Raw genomic sequence first — 19,926 nt, 5'->3', positions numbered from 1 at the left:
TAAAATTAATGGATTTGGGGAGTTAATGTGAACATGTTTGTCATCTCAGTCCAGGTTGTAGAAAACAATTGCTAAATCTAAATAGCCATTTATAATGCCACATTATGGTATTTACACAGTGCTTTTTCTTCCCCCTTAAATTCAATCACTTTTTAGTTTACTTTATTGCTCAGCATCACGACATTCCCATGAAGGAGAGAGGCTGTTTCACCACTTGACCTGAGGCTCAGAGTTGAATTGACTGTATTCTGGAGGTTGGGGAAGAAGGGATAGGTCACTGATATTTAGACCCCTCTCTGGAGCTTGGAACTGAACTAGGCATTACACATATGTAAGTTCCTTTAATCCCTACAAGAACCCCATGAGATGGTTGTTATAATTTCATAGATTAAAGAAAATTGCCCAAATCACTGAACTAGTAATGGTTGGATCAAACCATGTCTTACAGCCATATTCTTTCAGCTATGCCAGGTTCTTATTTGCCGACTGTAATTGATTGAGGCCCATTGCCTGGAGGGATGTGGGGAGGAAGTCTCAGCCCTTGCCCAGTTATTCTGTACGACACTGGTGAGGATGGAAGAACTGGCATCTAATACAGAACGTAAAACATCACAGAATGAGTGAATTTGTGTTAGGCCTCATTTCTAAGGGACTAAAGGAAGGCTAACCACTACACAGAGTCTATATTTTGAGGAAGCTAAGAAAGACTCTGCAAAAAGGTCCTTACAATTGCATTTTGACAATACTTTTCTCTTCCTTCCCTTTTCTGCTGCAAAATTAGCCATGGCTAATTATCTCTTTTTCCCCATGGTACCTGCTGCTTTATTCCGTAAAGGGGTTTTCTTCCTTAAAATAACATTCTCCTTTTACTTGAAAGGTGAGTATCAGTGACACATGGAAATGTAGCAGAAATACAAGTACATTCCCAATATAGGTAGCCAATAAACGTATGACTGGAGGATTGGTAGATTTTAGACAAGGACCTGACATCTTTGATTATCACGGACAGATGAAGGGTTAACAGATTTAAATCCTTGATTTTTACAAATTAAAAAAAAAAACCCTTTCATTTTCTTTTGCAAATTACAGCAACAATGTACATGTCTGTGTTCTTCTCTTTTAGGTTTTCACATACAGAAAAATATCAGTCTCCCAGTAAAGTCCAGACCTTTGGCTCTGAATCCCAATCACTCCCAAACTTACTGCACCATTTCACTTTCCAGTTACGATTAGCATCAACTCCACGGCAGTGAAACCTTGAGTTCCTTGACCTTGTTTTTCTCCAAAATCGATCCTAGATGTAATTAAGAAAACAGGTGCAGAGAAAAAATACTTATAAAGGTTATTAACACGTATTCTAGAAGCCTAATTAGTGAACAAGTCACACCACTGAGGGGAAAGTTCTCCCATGAACAGACAAGGCCAGAAAATGAAAAGAGGGCTGGATTAGCTGTGGAGACCCAGGCTCATGCTCCAGTGTCTGCCACAAACTTCCCGTGTGCTGCCTTCTTATGTCCCTATTTCTTCACAGGTAAAGTTAAATGGGTTGGACTAGACCAGTGATTTTTCAAAATTTATTTGGAGGGAGAAATCTTTATTACCTGAAATCTTATGAAAGCCAAATGTGAAAACAAAATCAGAAGGCTGGTACTCTGATTGGGGAGGGAGTGAAGTCTTTTTTTTGCATCCCTGGAAGCTTCCTTCCTGTCCTGGAAGTTTATGACTCTGTTGTCTATGATTTATTAAGTCCTCTTTTCAATTGGGTAGGCAAAGTGACTTACATTGGTCCAGCTAAAATGGTATCCATCAACATTAAACACAGGCATGATATAGAAATACAGATGATGCAACATTTTTCTCATGGCTGGGTCACTCCTATATGTTTGAAGAGCCTAAAAAACAAAGGCGACATTTTTCTTATAAATTGGTCCCAAATACAGGTTTAGGAAAAAAAGAGTGTGAGAATATTTTTCTACCCATGACAAATACCAAATACTGTGAGTTAAAAATTAATAAGTTAAAATAAACTATACTCTTTGGCACCATACATTCTCTATTAAGACTTTTGTCTGCGTAAGCTATTACCTATAATCTTTTACCAAAGTTGTTAAAAGATTCATTGGGAAACCTCTTACAGTATTTCAGATTTGGCTACATTTGTAGGCTGATTAAGAAAGTAACAATAGTGATATGCTTTTGTATAACCAGATCTTTTTAGATTCCATTCAATTGTGAACAAAATAATTATCTAAATATATTTGATAGCCTTACATGATACATCATAGCACAGACTAGTTATATCTCACTTAATTGTTTATATCTAATTGGTACCAGCCTCAAGCACTGGAACTTATTGCATGAAAACTCTGTTCTTCTCTCCTTACTTTTCTATAAAAAGTTTAATGGACAATAGAACTAGAACATATTTGTCATCTTTATTGTGCTTTTGAAGTCTTGCACTTGTGATTGGGTTTCATTTATACTGTGTCTGACTCCAAGTCTCAAGATTCTTCACTATAGACTTGGCCTCAAATAGAAAAGTATTTTAAGTGCTAAATCAAGTTGAGAACACAGACATTTTGAAATATTATTCCTATGGAATGAACTTTTTAAAAAGTTATTTTTGATGCATGTTTGTCTATGTGTAGAATATCTTGGAGAAAACAGGAAATTTGTAACAACGGTTACCTTTGGTGAGGGGGTTGGGGACAATGTGTGGGAAGGGGAATTACCTTTCATTTCATACCTGTTTGGATTGTTTGAATTTTTACCATATTAAAAACACAATTCAAAGTAAAAGAATGTTTTTTTAAAAAACTACTTTATTGAGGTATGATTGACATACAAAAAGCTGTACAATTACCTTTCATTTCATACCTGTTTGGATTGTTTGAATTTTTACCATATTAAAAACACAATTAAAAGTAAAAGAATGTTTTTTTAAAAAACTACTTTATTGAGGTATGATTGACATACAAAAAGCTGTACATACTTAATACATACAAGGGTACTTTTAAACGTTTATGGAAAGACTAGTGTTCTTTCAATTCTATTTTTCCATGAACTTTTTGAAGTGTCCTCATTCAACTTGATGAATTTCTAGATAAGTATGCACTGTGAACCATCACCACAATCTATGCCATAAACATATCCTTTACCTTCTGATAGTTTCCTCCTGCCCTCTTTATTTATCATCATTTTTTGTGATAAAAACATTTAACATAAGCTCTAACTTTTTAGCAAATTTTTAAGTATACAATACAGTATTGTTAACTATAGGCAGTATGCTGTCCAGTAGATATCTAGGACTTAATTCAACTCACATAACCAAAACTTTGTACACTTTGACTAATACTTCCCACTTCCTCCCTCCCCAAATAAAAGAATTCTTAAATTATGTATATACTGCCTTGGAAAATTTAATCCTTAAAATTTCAATCTTCTTTTACATCTAGTTAAGTAGGATATCTGAACCCATCATAAGCAGCATTCTTTATTTATACACTGAGAATTCCACTCATAGAGAGCAATCCAATAATACCATTTTTTTATTGGTTATGAATATTCATGGGGTACAAAGCTGACTGTCACCACTCATGCCCAAGATGTGATGGCCAGATCAATACTGGCACCAGGCCCATTACCACAAATTGCGGTTACACCCCGGGTCCCCCACACAATTAATCCCTGACCTCTCTCCCCCTCCTCCTTCCCTCACCCTACTTTGTATCCCTAGGTATGCTCTCTCCCTCTGTAAGTCCAAGACACCACTGTGGTCTTTCTTTCCTTCTTTCTTTCTCTCTTGGCTCCCACTTATCAGTGAAGATGTGCAGTATTTTTCCCTCTGTGCCTGGCTTATTTTGCTTAATGTAAGTTTCCCCAAGCTCATCCATGTTGTTGCAAATGGCAGAATTTCATTCTTTTTTATGGCAGAGTAGTATTCCATGGTGTATATATACCACATTTTCCTTATCTAGTCGTCTATCAGTGGACATTTAGGTTGATTCCATATCTTGGCTATTGTAACTAGAGCTGTGATGAACACAGGAGTGCAGATATCCCTTCGACATGATGATTTCCATTCCTTTGGGTATATACCCAGAAGTGGGATAGCTGGATCGTATGTTAGATCTATCTGTAGTTGTTTGAGAAGCCTCCATACTGTTTTCCATAGTGGTTGAACTAATTTACAATCCCACCAACAGTGTAGGAGTGTTCCCTTCTCTCCACATCCTCGCTTGCATTTGTTATTCTCCATCTTTTTGATTATAGCCAGTTTAACTGGGGTGAGGTGATATTGCTATGTGGTTCTAATTTGTACTTCCTTGATAATTAGTGATGTCAGCATTTTTTCATGTACCTGTTGGCCATTTGTATGTCTTCCTTTGAAAAATGTCTATTCAGCTCCTTTGCCCATTTTCCAATAATGCAATTTGTTAAAAACTACCATGATATTACAAGTAATATTGAAAATATAGGGGTATACTCAAGAATGTGAGTTAAATTAAAATTTTATTGCATACAATTTAAATATCTATGATATTAGCACAAGTTGATAAACATTAATACAATTTTGTCTTATTCTCCTTTTGTTTAAGGCTCAGTAATAATTGCTGACCAACTAGCTTCAACAGAATTTCCACGTATGCTTTAATTTCTATTAATTAACTAATACCTCAAACTAGGGGGGAAATCCTTAATATGCAATCAATTATACAAATCCTGGAATTTTGTTTTCCTCTAATAGGCAGAGATTCCCCAAAGATTGTTGGAGACAGCAGAGACAGTGGTATTTTGTTAGCTACATTTCTCCCTTGAAGTTCAGCAGCTGTGGCTTTCCATGATAATTTAAGAGAGAAGGAGAAAGGAGCTGGGGCAACAAGGCAGGAAAGAAGGGGTAGGAAAAAGCCATGGTAGTTTCTCTTCCTCTCCTAGCATTGGGGACCATAAATCTTTTGTCTCAGTCCAAACTGAGGATGTCTCATCTTTTCCAAGCACGGGTCATGTTTGCACCTACATGGCAGGCTTTGCTAGAGACCTTCATGAGAACATTCTCATCTTATTCTGCCTTCCCCTCCATTGCAAGTGACCGCCATACCTATATCTTTAAAAGAATATTTCCATTCAACATACCTTTTGCCCACCAACACACCTTGCCATATTTACCAAATCTTTTAAAAAATATCGAGACATTACAGATACAACTAAATCCCCCTTTTATCACTCCCTGATCTCATTTTCTTCCCCATACCATGACAATCCCAATCCTAAACTTGACATTCATTCTCATGCATGATTGTATGTTTTGCTACATATATATTGATTCATAAACAATATATAATACTGTGTATATGCTTTGAAATTTTATGCAAATGAGGTCATGATGTGTCAATCTGCTGTCTTCTTTCTCCCCAATGTTATATTTTTGACATTTATTAAGTTGAAGATTTATTTGACCAGTAAATGGTATTCCATTATAGGTTAAACACACAATGTATCGATCTCTTATTTTGTTATGGACAGCTAGGTTGTGTTTGATATTTAACTGTTGCAGTATTGCAATGAATATTCTTGCACATTTCTCCTAGACATATGTGAGAATTTCTTTATGATATATCCAGGAATGGATTTGTTGTGTCATGAATTTACATGCCTTCAACTTTACTAAATGTTGCCATTTTTTCTCTAGATTAGTAAACAATCCTATCTGCAGTGAATGAGAGTGAGTTAACATGTCACCTCTGTCAAATAACAAGTTTCCATTTGTGGGTAGAATTGCTTTAATGCACTTTGGTTTCTACCTATTCATCAAACCCATACCGTGGTTTATATAGGATCTGATGAGTCTGATAGGATGTGCCTCCTCACGTTGTCCCAGTTTAAAATTATTTTGGCTATTTTGACCCTTCTCTCTTCATATTCATTTTGGAATTGAGGCTGATCATATTTGTGACATTTTGTTTTATACTTAGGCTGTTTGTTTTTGTTATTGATGGATGTTGAACTTCAGCAAATGAATTTTTTTCATGTACTGACAATAATTTGGTTGTTGTTATGATAAATTTCAATAAATAATATTCTATTGTTAAATCATCCTTGTATTCCTGGGATAAGCCCATATGGTTATGATATGTAGTCTTAATATATTGGCTGGATTCAAGTTGCTAGACACTCCTAAATTAGATAGACCTATAATTTCCTCTCATATCTTCATGTGGTTTTGGTATCAGGGTTATATTACCAAATATAATGTGATTTAGGGAATATTATAAACTATATTTGGTAAGCATTTTTTTAATCAATTGGAATTTTTATTTCCCTGAATGGTAGAATTAAGCTCTAAGACCATCTAGGCCTAGAACAGAAATTAATTCAATAGAAAATGAAGATACAATAGGAAAGATATCTTTGCTTTTTATTCCATTGATTTCTGCTCTTTATCTTTTGTTGACTCTTTTGTTCCTTTTCTAATTTCTTGAGTTGAAAGCTTGGCTCACTAATTTGGAGACTTTATTCTTTTCTAATATATTTATTTAAAACTATAAATTTCCTTTCAGTACTACTTTAGTGGCATTCTATATGCTTTGATATATAATAGCTTTGTTACCATTCAGTTCTAAATATTGAAAAATTTCCTTGATTTATTTAAACCATGTTTTATTAAACATACATCAATATGTTTTTGTTTCTAAATATGTGAGTTTTTTCTAAAGTTATATATATATATTTTTTTCCTTTTTGTCATTTTTACTGACCGGCAACGGGATCGCAACCCTCGGTGTTGCGCCCACACCGCGCTCAGCCAGTGAGCGGGAACCAGTCTCCACATGGGATCCGAACCCTCGGCGGGAGCGCCGCTGCGCTCCCAAGCGGCACACTCTCCAGCGCGCCACCGGGCCGGCCCTAAAGTTATGTTTTTTTTGTGTGTGTGTGTGTGTTTTGTCTTTTGTCTTTTTTCATGTCCGGCAACGGACCGCAACCCTCAGTGTCGCGCCCGTACCGGACTGGGACCGGCAACGGGATCGCAACCCTCGTTGCTGTGCCCGCCCCTCGCTCAGCCAGTGAGCGGGAACCAGTCTCCACATGGGATCCGAACCCTCGGTGGGAGCGCCACTGCGCTCCCAAGTGGCGCACTGTAGCAGTGCGCCACTGGGCCGGCCCCTAAAGTTATGTTTTTTATAAATGATTTCTAACGACTGCATTACTGTTAGAGAATGTGGCCTATCTTTAGTATTTGTTAAGCCTTGCTTTGTGGCCTAGTATATAGTCAATTTTTGTGAATGTTTGAATAGTGATTAGAAGAATATGCATTCTCTAATTATTAGGTATGACTTCTATATGTTTTATTAGATAAAGTTTATTAATTATGTTGTTTATATCATCTATATTATTACTAAACATTTATCTGCAGTCTTAATCACTGAGAATTATACTAAAGATAACATTATTGTCTAGTATTCTATCCTGGAATGGATTTAGTTTCTAAGACTTGCCAAAACGTGTTCTTCCTCTGACAAACAAGCAGGGTGTCATTGTATTGCATATGCTATATTTGTGATTTTTATAACTCTCTAAGAATTGCAGCTATTCTCCATCTGGTCAGACAAAGCAAGAGTGATCATGATGTGATGACTGTTAAATACTGAACAGGATGATTGAGAGGCCTCCTTGCTTGAATGCTTTGAATAATAGGACATGGATCATTTCTCTTTTATGGTTTAGGTAGGGGTTTCTAGAAAAAACATGACCATGTGGTCATGGTCTATTCTATTTCTATGTCCTATTATTCTAGCATATGATAACCATGAAGCATGTAGGGGTGTGCTTTTCTCCTAACACATAGAACTCTTTTTTAGCAATCATGAAGGAGATGCCTACTAGTCAAGTTGCATCTGGACTTTATAAGTTTAATATCTTGACTACTATTGCTTATGAGGAAGACTTAAGTAGTCATGATCTGAAAGCCAGTCACAAAACAATGCACTACATGCCTCAGTGTGGCAGTCCCCAGGTACTGCACTCACCTTGCTTCAATTTATTTTAAAAATGCTTCACCAAAACTGATTTTGATTTTAAGTGAAAAGAGATCAAAAAAAGTTTTGAGTATTAAAATGATATGTTTGGTACTAGATTGGGAAATTTCTGAAGTTAATTAAGAAAGACAAAGAATGAATCTATTTTGTATTCACCACCTACCAAGACTATTTTGGTTTTCCCATGAATATATACATGTCATATACCAGAATTCACCAAATAAACATTGGTTAAAATAGAAGACAAATTTTGCCACTATTGTAGTCTTTGTGTGGTGTGACAAAGTTAGGCAGAAGAGTTTCCCTCCTTTTCACTGTTTTTGGATTTATTTGGTTGGATGCTGTTTTCTTAGAGCTCCATGGCAACCTGGAATATGGGAGTCACTTTTTTGAGGATCAGTGTTACTGGCTTTTAAAAACGTAGTTTTTAAATTTTCTTCTGTTTTTGTTTTCCTTCTAGAATCACTGTAGAGGGCCTAAAAATAATAACCACACATTTGATGAAGGACACACTGGAAAAACTAAGCATGTTACAGCTCAGGGCAAAGGAAGAGACACAATCACCAAGTAGAAGAACATCCTCATCTGGATTGGAGTGGAGTAAATTTACTTAGGATGGAAAAACATTGTAGCACCAAAGCTGGTGCATCTCAGCACAAAGAAGGTATTTAAAATTCAATACCAGGAGAATTAGAGCAGGGGAGAGTTCCCAGGGAAATTTTAAAAAGGGGAAGCTTAACCTACAAAGATGGTTGATGTCACACTAGAAGATGCTTGTTTAATACAAAATGGTCAAATAACAGTTTGAAAGCAACATGAACAAAAGGATTCATTCTGTGAATGAAGGATGAAGAACTGAAAAGCATATGCTATTCTTGTAGATTCCAGTTCTTTTTGTAATTAGTTAATTTATACTTAGAACCACCCAGAGTGACTAATAGGGCAGGCAAAGACTGAAAAATGTTATCTATTAACCTATATTTTCTAATAAGAGGTATAATATTTGAAATGTTTTGTATCACTAGGAAGAATATAATATTAGATGCATGTCTACTTTTATATGGAGATAGTCTAATAAAAATGGTTAGTTGTATGCACTCATAAGAAGAAGCTGGGACCAACTTTGTGGCATTATTAAGATCTACTATGTAAGTATCTTTCACCTTCAAAAAAGAAAGTACTGGTGTCCTTGCTTTGCATGGCTTTGATATACACAATTTCCAGTTACCACAGTTTAGTTAAATAACACCAGTTCTCCCATAAACAGTGCAAATTTCAGTTGCTGCTGCTAATCACTCTGCAAATCACTATGTAAATAACAGATGCATATTAAGATCTCTGACTAGTTATGTCACTTCTTTCAAAGTCTATTGGTGGGTGACTAGTCACTGTGCACCTCTTATTCAGTTTGCACACAGACAGCAAAGTGTGTAGCAGTGCTGCCTCCTTGTTCCCCAGTGATAAACCTGGTGGAGTTTGGGTGTACTGTCTTTCCACAACTCATGGAAATCTGTTCCCTAATGTGGCAGTGTTGGGAGCTGTTTGAGTCATGGGGTCAGATCCCTTGTGAATGGATTAATGCTCTCCCTGGGGGAGGGGGACCTGAGTGAGCTCTCACTTTATTAGTTCCCGTAAGAGCTGGTTTTTTAGAAGACCCTGGCATCTCCCCTCTCTCTCTTGCTTCCTCTCACCATGTGATCTGCTTGTACCTGCCACTGCCTGCCATTTCCTGCCGTGAGTAGAAGCAGCCTGAGGCCCATACCAGATGCAGCTGTCCCAGAATTATAAGCCAAATAAACCTCTGTTCTTTATAAATTACCCAGTTCCATGTATTTTGTTATAAGCAACAAAAACAGACTAATTCAAAACCTAATGGTATTTTACAAAAATGGATGACAGAAAGAGGAAATTGTCTGACTAAGATGAAAGTGCAGCAAAGAAATGGAAAGTGATAATGTTGGAGGTGAAATGTGAATGAAATGTAAATGGAGTTTCGAACAAACAGCTGATTGGGAATGTTGAACTGCCACCATTCACCTGTAGATGTGCAGCCAAAGGGACATAGTGAAGATAAACATACACACACAGATGAAGAAAGTGGTTGTGATGGAAAGAATGAAGATGCTCCGGAAGTGACACTGGCAACACTCCACCTTAAAGGAGCTCTCAGAGATACTTCATGACATTGAAAGTGCTAAGGAAAAAATATTGGAAGCTGATCTAAGAAAGAAGTATGACAACTTGCTAAGGCAAATTTTTATAAAAGATGTTCATTTCACATTATAAGTTATACAGACAGGAGAAGGCAAGAACAATCCAATCTACCCTTGATAAGTTTTTTTTTTTTTTTTTTACAAATAAATTAGACATTTTAATTCTCAGTATTTCTCATTATTTAAATCATAGCATACTAAATAAATATTGGTTTTACTATTCTACAAATCATTTCCTTATATATTTGTAACTGAAAGTATGAGTATTTTTAATATTTTGACAAAAATTAGTAAAGGTCACAGAACAAACAATATCATTGATTATTAAGATCACCTTATACTGCTTCAGCTTGCATGGTCATTTTTAAAAATTGTATATATTTACAGGGTATGAAGTGATGTTATGATATATGTATACAAAGTGAAATGATTAAATCAAGCTGATTAACATATCCATTACCTCAAATATTATTTTTTGTGGTAGAACATTTGAAATTTACTCTCTTAGCAATTTGGGAATATACAGGACACTATTATTAATTATAGGACACCCAAACACTCTTTTAAAAGTTTTCTTTCCTCCATTTTACTTTTGAAAAGTTTTGTTTGACACATTGTAATTATACATACTTATGGGGTACAATCTGATGTTCTGATGCATATACACGTTGTATAATAAGTGGGTTAGGGTAGTTAATGTATCAATCACCTCATGCATTTATCATTTCTTTGTGGAGAAAACATTCAAAAGCCTCTCCTCTAGCTATTATGTAATATACAAAACTTAACTCTTAACCATAGTCACCCTGCTGTGTAACAGAACACCAGGAATTACTCCTCTTATCTAATTGAGCTTTGTTCCTGTTGGCCAAGCTCCCCTCCCCTCTTCCCAGTCTTTGGTAACCACTCTCTGCCTTTATAATATCAACTTTAAAAAATATTTATCCCACAAATGAGTGAGGTCATATAGATTTTTCTTCCTGTGCCTGGCTTACTTCACATGACATAATGTCCTCCAAGTCCATCAATGTTGTTGCTGCATGGTCACTTTTATAGTTCAATGCTATTGTGTAAAGCGAGAACTGCCTGTGTAAACAATGGCTGGAACATTCTCATTAATTAGATCATCATTAATTAGATAGTGGAGTACAATGTATACAATGGATTTCAATTTAATTAAATTGAAAGTAAACAAATATTAATATAGACCCTGCTATGTGTAAGACATTATAAATTGGATAAAAGGGGATAAAGAGACAGGTTGGAGGATATGGAAGATTAAAGAGAAAATTGGGAGAGAAGGAAGGGAAAATGTGGGGAACTAAAGCTATTAAAGGGCTAGAAGGAAACAAATCAAAATATTGTAATTACTCGGAACCATGGTGAACAAAATCAGACAATTTAAAAAATGCAGATCATTTTCCTATGATAAGCTGTTTTCCATTATGTAATTAAGAACAAAGATGTATTTGCTTACTCTGCTGAACTCATTAGATGTTTGATCTGGGCTTAGCAGCCCTCTGAATGACTCATTTATCCCTGGTTTTTGGCACATTATACACATGCAATTTAAGTTCTCTTCTTAAAAAGATTTATTTTTAGTGATACATTTCTTACCCAGAACTTTGATTGAATTTCACACCTACATTTCAGGGTTTATATTTTATTTTTACTTTTAATAAGCAGCAAGACATAATGAGACTGAAAGAGATGATTATTCAAAAGTAGTATTCTATGAAAGTTCTTGGCTCTTGGGATAAAGAGCCTCCCCTTTCTGGTAAGTCTTCCCAATTGCAGGACTTCCATGACCATTGCTCCAAGTCTCTCTTAGAGCTTTGTCCTATAGCTTCCAAATATTACTACCTACCCTGCCTGGAAAATAACTCTCTTCCCTGAAAATCTCCTATTCCTATTTTGGGGTATTTAAATCATCTACATAGTACACATGTACTATGAATCACATGTGAAATTTTAGCACTTGGATTATCTGCGATGTCAAGTGTAGATGGGTGGGATCTAGATGTACATAGAAGTGGTTTATAGTGTAATCAAGCTGGGCCTGGAAAGGTGAGGTTTCATATTATGTAGAGAGCAGAGGAACACTGTGGCTCACCCGGGAAGTTTTGGTATTTTTCTTTTCTTTCTTTTTTGTGCTGCTGCCTTTCTGTGACAGGATCAAATTAGATTCACCTGCATCTTCAAAGTCGGAAAGAATTTCCATTTCAGACCTTAGTTCCAGTCATCTTCTCACAAATCCTTGCTTTATCTTTGGTCTGAATTAAATAAAATTCAGCCACAGATTCTAAAACACCTTTAGGAATATATGACTCAAGGAAAATTGAGTTTAGTTTGAGAATGAAATGTATTCAGTTTTGTCTGGGTTAAGGTTATTTTTAAAATATAATTGTTTTTGGTTCTGTAGAAAATTCAGAAAATTCAGAAGAGCATAGAGAAGAAAATGAAACCACCCATAATCCTATCCTATTTTAGCATTTGCATATACATATACATATATATATATATCAGATATAGGTTCTACAAAATTGAAATTAAAATGTCCTTTTTTTAATAACAGTATGTCATGAAAAATTTCCTTCTTGATTAAATATTCTATTAAATATTTGTATGTAGTCAGGGTTCTCAATCATTTCCTTTATGCCTTCTTCCTTTGCTTTTATGTTTGGAAATGTCTTCCTCACTTGGAAATCAAATATTTCCCTGCATTATTTGATAAACATTATATGAATAAAGACTCTGGTCAAATTTGCCTCAGCAATGTAGAGTTACTTGAGGCAAAAATTAAGTGCTATGCATAACCCTGGGCCTGCTAGCACCAGCCATGGGCTGAGATACTCAGTCTGGGAGATCAACAATTTCAAACTCTCAAAAGTGAACAAAGCCCAAATTGCCTCACTCAACTGGAGGTGATTCTGAAAAATGAAGCAAATGCTATTCCATCTGCATTGGCAACAAAGAATTAAAGTGACCTTTCCACAATTAAAAAAAATTAAAAAATGTAGAAATAGGCTGCTGCTGAAAGTTACTTGGCTACACTATATGTCAGTATTACCCCCCCTGAATTTGTGCCAGGACCTCAGTGGCAAACTGCTACATCTTCCATCACTTTTCCTGTCTTTTCTTATCAGATTATGTAATACAGACAAGAAAAGTACTTAGAAACAACTTCATTACGGTGGGAAAAATTACTGGAATTTATTCTTTGTTGTCTGCTGCCCAAATTAGGCCTAGGAATCAAGTATTTGTTCATTTTGGTTGCTTGCTCAATATCTTTCATCAAAGAGTACTTCATTCTTTTGGTCCATGAGAATCAAGTTGCACGAGAGGAGTTTTTGATGTACCCCCATTCCCCGCCCCACAATGTCCACAGTGCCTGGCCTAGCACATGGTGAGGACTTAGTAATTATGTGTTGAATAAATCAATCATTTCACTCACTAAGTGCAGCGTTGTGTTGGGTGCTTCCCTTCAGACTAATGATATTACTAACACTTCAAATGATGTTGCTCCAACTGCAATGACATTATTGCTCTCTTGGGCATCTTGTTATCTTTGACCAATTCTGCTCTTTCATTCCCATATCAAGCCAGTCATCGATTCTAGAAGATTTCCTTTATTGGTGCTCTCTTCTGTGTTTGTGTCTCATCACCCCAGTAGAATTACAAATGAATTGAGGAAAGGATTTATGCCTTGTGCACACAGTACAGTACTTGCACCATTACAGGACTTAGCATGCTGCCTTCACATAAAAACTAGTGCTCAATAAGCATTTGGTAGAATCAATGAATGAATGATTTTTTTCCTTTGAACTTTCTTACATGCTTTCTTTACTTTCCATTCCAACATCCACTCTTCCTGTCCATGGGTAGATTCCTGCCCTAAAAATTTCTAGTTGGTTGCCCTCACTCTGGGCTCTTTCTCTTTCCTTTCATACATATATATTTGCCTTTCATCTTTCATCAGGTCTCTGAGGATGAACCATGCTTTTCACTACTTACCAGTGTTTTTTCATTTTGCTTTATTGGACGAAGATCTGCTTGGCATCCAAAGCTTATTTTCAATCAGTCTCATACTGTATTAGAATCTACTCACACAGACTATAGGCTCTTTTCTCACTCATCTACAACCACACACACACACACACACACACACACACGTTTACTGTCAACACTAATCTTTTCCTTTTCTTGGGAAACTTTTCTCAAGTTCCTACTTCTCAGTCAAGGCCTAACTTGAGGCTCATCTCCTGCACAAATCTTCCCCAAACTCATCTTCTCCAAGTCTTCATGGACTTCTCTGATTCCTTAATTCCTTCAGGTACTATGATCAGTACAATTTAGCTCCCTAAAACACCCTATTTTATGTTGTTTTCTGTACATAAATATTTCTCCTCAAGTAGAATGTAAACTCCTTGAGCGCAGGGACCATGATGTATACTTCTGTGGACCCACATAACGCAAGCAGTGTTGAGAATGTAGTGGATCAACGAAAATTTGTTGAACTGATTATATAGATAGCTTCTAGGAGAGCTTTATTTAATCCTAATTTTAAAAATAACAGCTTTATTGGGATATAATTCACACACCTTTTAGAGTGTACATTTCAGTGGTTTTTATTATATTTACAGAGTTGTATAACCATTACCACTATATAATTTTATAATATTTTCATCATCTATAAAAAGGAGCCCCATACTTTTTAGCTACTACCCCACAAACTTCTCATCTTCCCCTGCCATAGGCAACCACTAATTTACTGTCTTTAGGACATTGCTTGTAAATTGAATCATGTACTATGTGGCCTTTATTAACTGACGTCTTTCTCTTAGCATAATCTTTTCAAGGTTCATTCATGTTGTAGTATGTATTAGCATTTCATTCCTTTTTTATTGGGATATAATTCACATAATGTAAAATTTAGTATATTCATAATATTGTGCAACCATCATCACCATCTAATTCTAGAACACTTCCATTATCCTCAAAACTTCTACTAGCAGATAGTCCTAGTTCTCCTCTCCCCACATCGCCTGGAAACCACTAGTCTACTTTCTGTTTCTATGGATTTTTCTGTTCTGGACATTTCATATAAATGGAATGATATATGTGATCTTTTGTGACTGGCTTATTTCACTTAGCGTATTCTCTCAAGGTTCATTCATGTTGTAGCTTGTATCAGTACTTCATTCCTTTTATGGCTGAATAATATTCTATTGCACGGATATATCACATTGAAAAGAATCTGTTCATCAGCTGATGGACACTTTTTGGCTATTTGAATAATGCTGCTAAGAACATTCATGTACAAGTGTCTGAGTGGAGACATGTTTTCAATTCTCTTGGTTATATACATAGGAGTGGAATCTTGGAGTTACATGGTAACTCTATGTTTAACTTTTTGAGAAACTGTCAATCTGTTTTTAACTTTATAGTTTTCTTTACTTGTTATTTTTCAAGTCCATTACTTTTAAGTTTTGTGAGTATCTTTCTTCACAAGTGTCTACTTGCTGCCTATTTTCTTCGTTCCCTGTCTTTTGCCCACTCTCAGGTTTTAGTCTCTTACTGTCCTGTAAATAATATCTTCACTTTTGCAGAAAGATAACCTCTCAGTTCTGTATTTTTATCTCTGTTTCTTTCTCCTATGTATCTGCTCTAGTTTTGTTTGATGAATTTAGTGTCCGTATCATCCTTCTTGCCCGTGACAAATTTAAGAAAACTATTACCAAAAGGTAGTGTTTATAGTAAAGAGAGCATCTGTAGTACACAATTCAATAGTAAGTCTGCCACATCTGTGCTCCTCTTTCCCTCTCTCCCCAAAACCCAAAGGTACCATAAATATGATCTAACACTAGTAATAGTTTTTCTAATCTGGCATAAGCAAGCATTCAACAAGAGAAGGATTTTGCAATTCCAGTGTTCCCCTATTTGTTTCCTTTACTTTGCTTACAAGATATAAAATATCTGTGACATTTGAATATTAGGAAAAAAGAGAGGTAACAGTATTGAAATCAGAAAAGTTATGGCCCTATATTTTTCAACATAACTAAATGATTATCAATTTAAAAGCCCACAAGTTTTATGGTGCACTGTATTTTGCATTTAAAACATGTCTGCCACTAGCAACTATCAATTATTTGTTAAGATAACGAATCCATTTAAGCAATTTTCAAAATAATGAAACAATCAAGCCTGAGTCACCAGTCATTTAAGCCAGGTAGTTTGCTTCTATGTCACTGTTTTCTGAGCTTTGTATTTCCAAAATGGACATCCATGGATTGATTTGCTAAGTTGGAGTGGGGGCAGAAGTGGAAGTGGCTTCCAGGCACGGCATGGGACAGTCAAGCTGGTGCAGAAGATACAGACATGTGGAGTCAGAGCCGTGTCTAAGTTCCTCTGTTTTCCATGGCAGAGAGAGTCAGGGTCAGCTGATGAGGATTATTCAGCAGGGAAGGGAGAGCAGGGATGAAACTGCCTGTTTCTCTAGGCAAGAGATAGCACCTAGCTCTAAGGAGGTTGGAACCCAGTTGTATAAAGCCTAGCTATTATCTTTATAATAAATTTTTATTTTGAGATAAATGTAGGTACACCTGTAATTATAAGAAATAATGCAGAGAGGGGCTGGCTGGTAAGCTCAGTTGGTTAGAGCGTGGTGGTATGACACCAAGGTCAAGGATTTGGATCCCTGTACTGGCCAGCAGCAAAAAAAAAAAAAAAAAAGGTAGTAATACAGACAGACAGATACCTTTACCCACTTTCCCCCAATGATAACATCTTGCAAAACTGTAGTATAATGTCGCAATCAGGGTGTTGACATTGATACAGAACATGCCCATCATCACAAGGATCCTTCATGTTGCCCTTTTATAGCCACATCTGGTTTCCTCCCACCTCCGCTCCTTCCTTAACCCTAAGGAAACCACTAATTTGTCCTCCATTTCCATAATTTTGTCATTTCAAGAACAATATGTAAACGAAATCACACAGTATGTCTCTGTTTGGAATTGGCTTTTTCATTCAGCATAGTTCTCTGGAGGTTCATCTAGGTTATTGTATCAATAGTTTGTTCTTTTTCAATGTTGAGTAGTTTTCCAAGATATGGATGTACTAGTTTGTTGAACCATGTGCCTGTTGACAGATATCTGGGTTTTTTCCAGTTTTTGGCTATTGTAAATAAAGCTGCTATAAACATTTGTGTACAGGTTTTGGAGGGAACATAAGCTTTAATTTCTCTGGGATAAATGCCATTACTGGGTCATATGCTAGTTGCAAGTCTAGTTTTAAAAGAGACTGCCAACTGTTCTTAAGAGTAGCTCTACCATTTTATATTCTCACCTGCAATGTATGAGTGATCCAGTTTACTGCACCCTTACTGGCATTTCGTGATATATATCTACACCAAAATAGGTATAGATTTACCTTTGGGCCCATAGATGCATATCTATATACTTATATATATTTAATTTTAGCCATTCTGATAGGTGTAGCGATAGCTCATTGTGGCTTTAATTTGAATTTCCCTAATGACTTTTTTTGCATGTGCTTATTTGCCATCTGTATATGTACTCTTTGGTGAAATGTCTCACTTGCAATTTTCTAATTGGATTGCTTGCTTTTTTTACTGTCGAGTTTTGAGTTTATATATTCCAAAGATGAGTCCTTTTATCAAGTACGTGGTTTGCATATATTTTCTCCCAGTCTGTAGCTTGTCTTTTTTATCCTCTTAACAGGGTTTTTTACAGGCAAGAGTTTTTAATTTTGTTTAGCTTGATGGTGTACAATTTGTAAACTTTTCCTTTTATGAAGCGTGCTTTTGGTGTCAAGTCTAAGAACTCTTTGCCTAGTTTTAGACCCTAAAGATTTTCTCCCAGACTTTCTTTCCCCTAAATGCTTTATAATTTTACGTTTCAGTTTATGACCCATTTTGAGTTAATTTTTGCAAAAGGTCTGAGACTTAGGTCAAGGTTCATTTTTTTCCCTATGGATGTCCAATTGCTCCAATACCATTTGTTGAAAAGGCTGTCTTTCCTCCATTGAATTGCTTATATACCATTGTCAAAATCAGTTGGGAATACTTGTGTGGATCTATTTCTGGGTTCTCTATTCTGTTCCACTCATCTGTGTCTATTTTTTCACCAATACCACACACTCTTAAATTATTGTAGGTATATTATCATACTGTGAAATTGGGTAGAATGATTCCTCCCTCTTTATTCTTTTTAAAAATAGTTTTAGCTCTTTTAGTTTCTTTGACTTTCCATATAAATTTTAGAATAATCTTATTTATAGGTACAAAAAAATGTTCCCGGAATTTTGATAGAAATTGTATTAAATCTGTATATCAGTGTTGGTAGAATCAACATCCTTACTATATTGAGTTTTCCAGTCCATGACAATGGTATGTCTCTCCACTTATTTAGATTTTCTTTCATTTCTTTCACCAGTATTTTGTAGTTTTTAGCATATAAATACTGTATGTGTTGTGTTAGATTTATACCTATATATTTCACCTTGTGAGTAATTGTATATAATAATATATTTTTATATTTCAGCATCTATATGTTCATTGCTATTATATGAAAATACAATTGCTTTTGTGTGTTTATCTTGTATCCTGTGACCTTGATGAACTCACTCACTAGTTTTACAGAATTTTTCTATAGATTCCTTGGGATCTTCTATATAAACAATTATGTCATCTGCAAATAGGGATAATTTTATTTATTCCTTTCAGTCTGTATGCCTTTTATTTCTTTTTCTCACCTGTCTGCATTGGCTAGAACTTCCAACATTATGTTAATGAAGAGTGGTGAGAGTGGACATTGCCTTGTTCTTGAACTTAGTGGGAAAGCATTCAGTTGTTTACTGGTAATTATAATGTTTACTGTAGGTTTTTGTAGATGTTCATTATAAAGTTGAAGAAGTTCTCAATTCCTGTTTTATGCAAGTTTTTATCATGTGTGTTGAATTTTGTCAAATGCTTTCTCTGTATCAGTTGATGAGATCATGTGATTTTTCTTCTTTAGCTGTTAATATGATGGATTGCATTGATTAATTTTGAGTATTGAACTGGGCTTGCATACCTGAAATAAACCTCACTTGGTCATGGTGTATAATTCTTTTCATAGATTGCTAAATTTATTTGTTAATACTTTGCTAAGGATTTTGCTAATATTTTGTTAAGGATTTACACAATATTGGTAGTTTTGGGGTTTTTTTGTATTGTCTCTATCTGATTTTGGTATCAGGCTTCACAAAATGAACTGGAAGTGTTCCCTTCCCTTCTATTTTCCAAAATAGACTGTGTTGATTTGTTGTTAATTTTTTAAACATTTGGTAGAATTTTCCAAGTGAAGCCTTCTGGGCCTTGAGATTTCTTTTCTTTTCTTTTTTTTTTTTGAAATTTTAAAATCATGAATTCAATATTCTTAGTAGTTATAGAGATAGTCAAATTATCTATTCCATAATAGGTGAGTAGTAGTAGTTTGTGTTTTTCTATTAATTGATCCATTGTGTCTAAGTTGTCAAATTTATATGTGTAGAGTTATTCATAGTATTCCCTTATTATCCTTTTGATACCTGGAGAGTTTCTAGTGATATTCCATTTCTTTTCTGATATCGGTAATTTGTGTCTTCTGTCTTTTTTTTTTCTCTCTTGCTAGAGTTTT

At 35.4% G+C, this 19,926-nt stretch overlaps 1 protein-coding gene across 1 annotated transcript in view; it reads right to left on the bottom strand.

The window, feature by feature from the left end:
* Positions 1-1,168: 1,168 nt before the first annotated feature.
* Positions 1,169-19,926, bottom strand: part of LOC103607875 (carboxypeptidase A6-like) — a gene marked incomplete at its 3' end in the record, with an annotated part of 54,284 nt that continues 35,526 nt past the window's right edge. Inside the window, exons 6-7 of the mRNA XM_008592337.1 lie at positions 1,782-1,892; positions 1,169-1,294 (exon numbers count right to left, since the gene is read on the bottom strand). Coding sequence (XP_008590559.1) covers positions 1,169-1,294; positions 1,782-1,892 — 237 coding nt within the window. The remainder of the gene's footprint in view (positions 1,295-1,781; positions 1,893-19,926) is intronic.

Source organism: Galeopterus variegatus, unplaced genomic scaffold (genome assembly GCF_000696425.1).
Source record: "Galeopterus variegatus unplaced genomic scaffold, G_variegatus-3.0.2 Scaffold7787, whole genome shotgun sequence".
NCBI lineage: Eukaryota > Metazoa > Chordata > Mammalia > Dermoptera > Cynocephalidae > Galeopterus > Galeopterus variegatus.
Note: the sequence above shows the minus strand (reverse complement) of the source record. Positions and strands in the feature narration are given on the sequence as shown.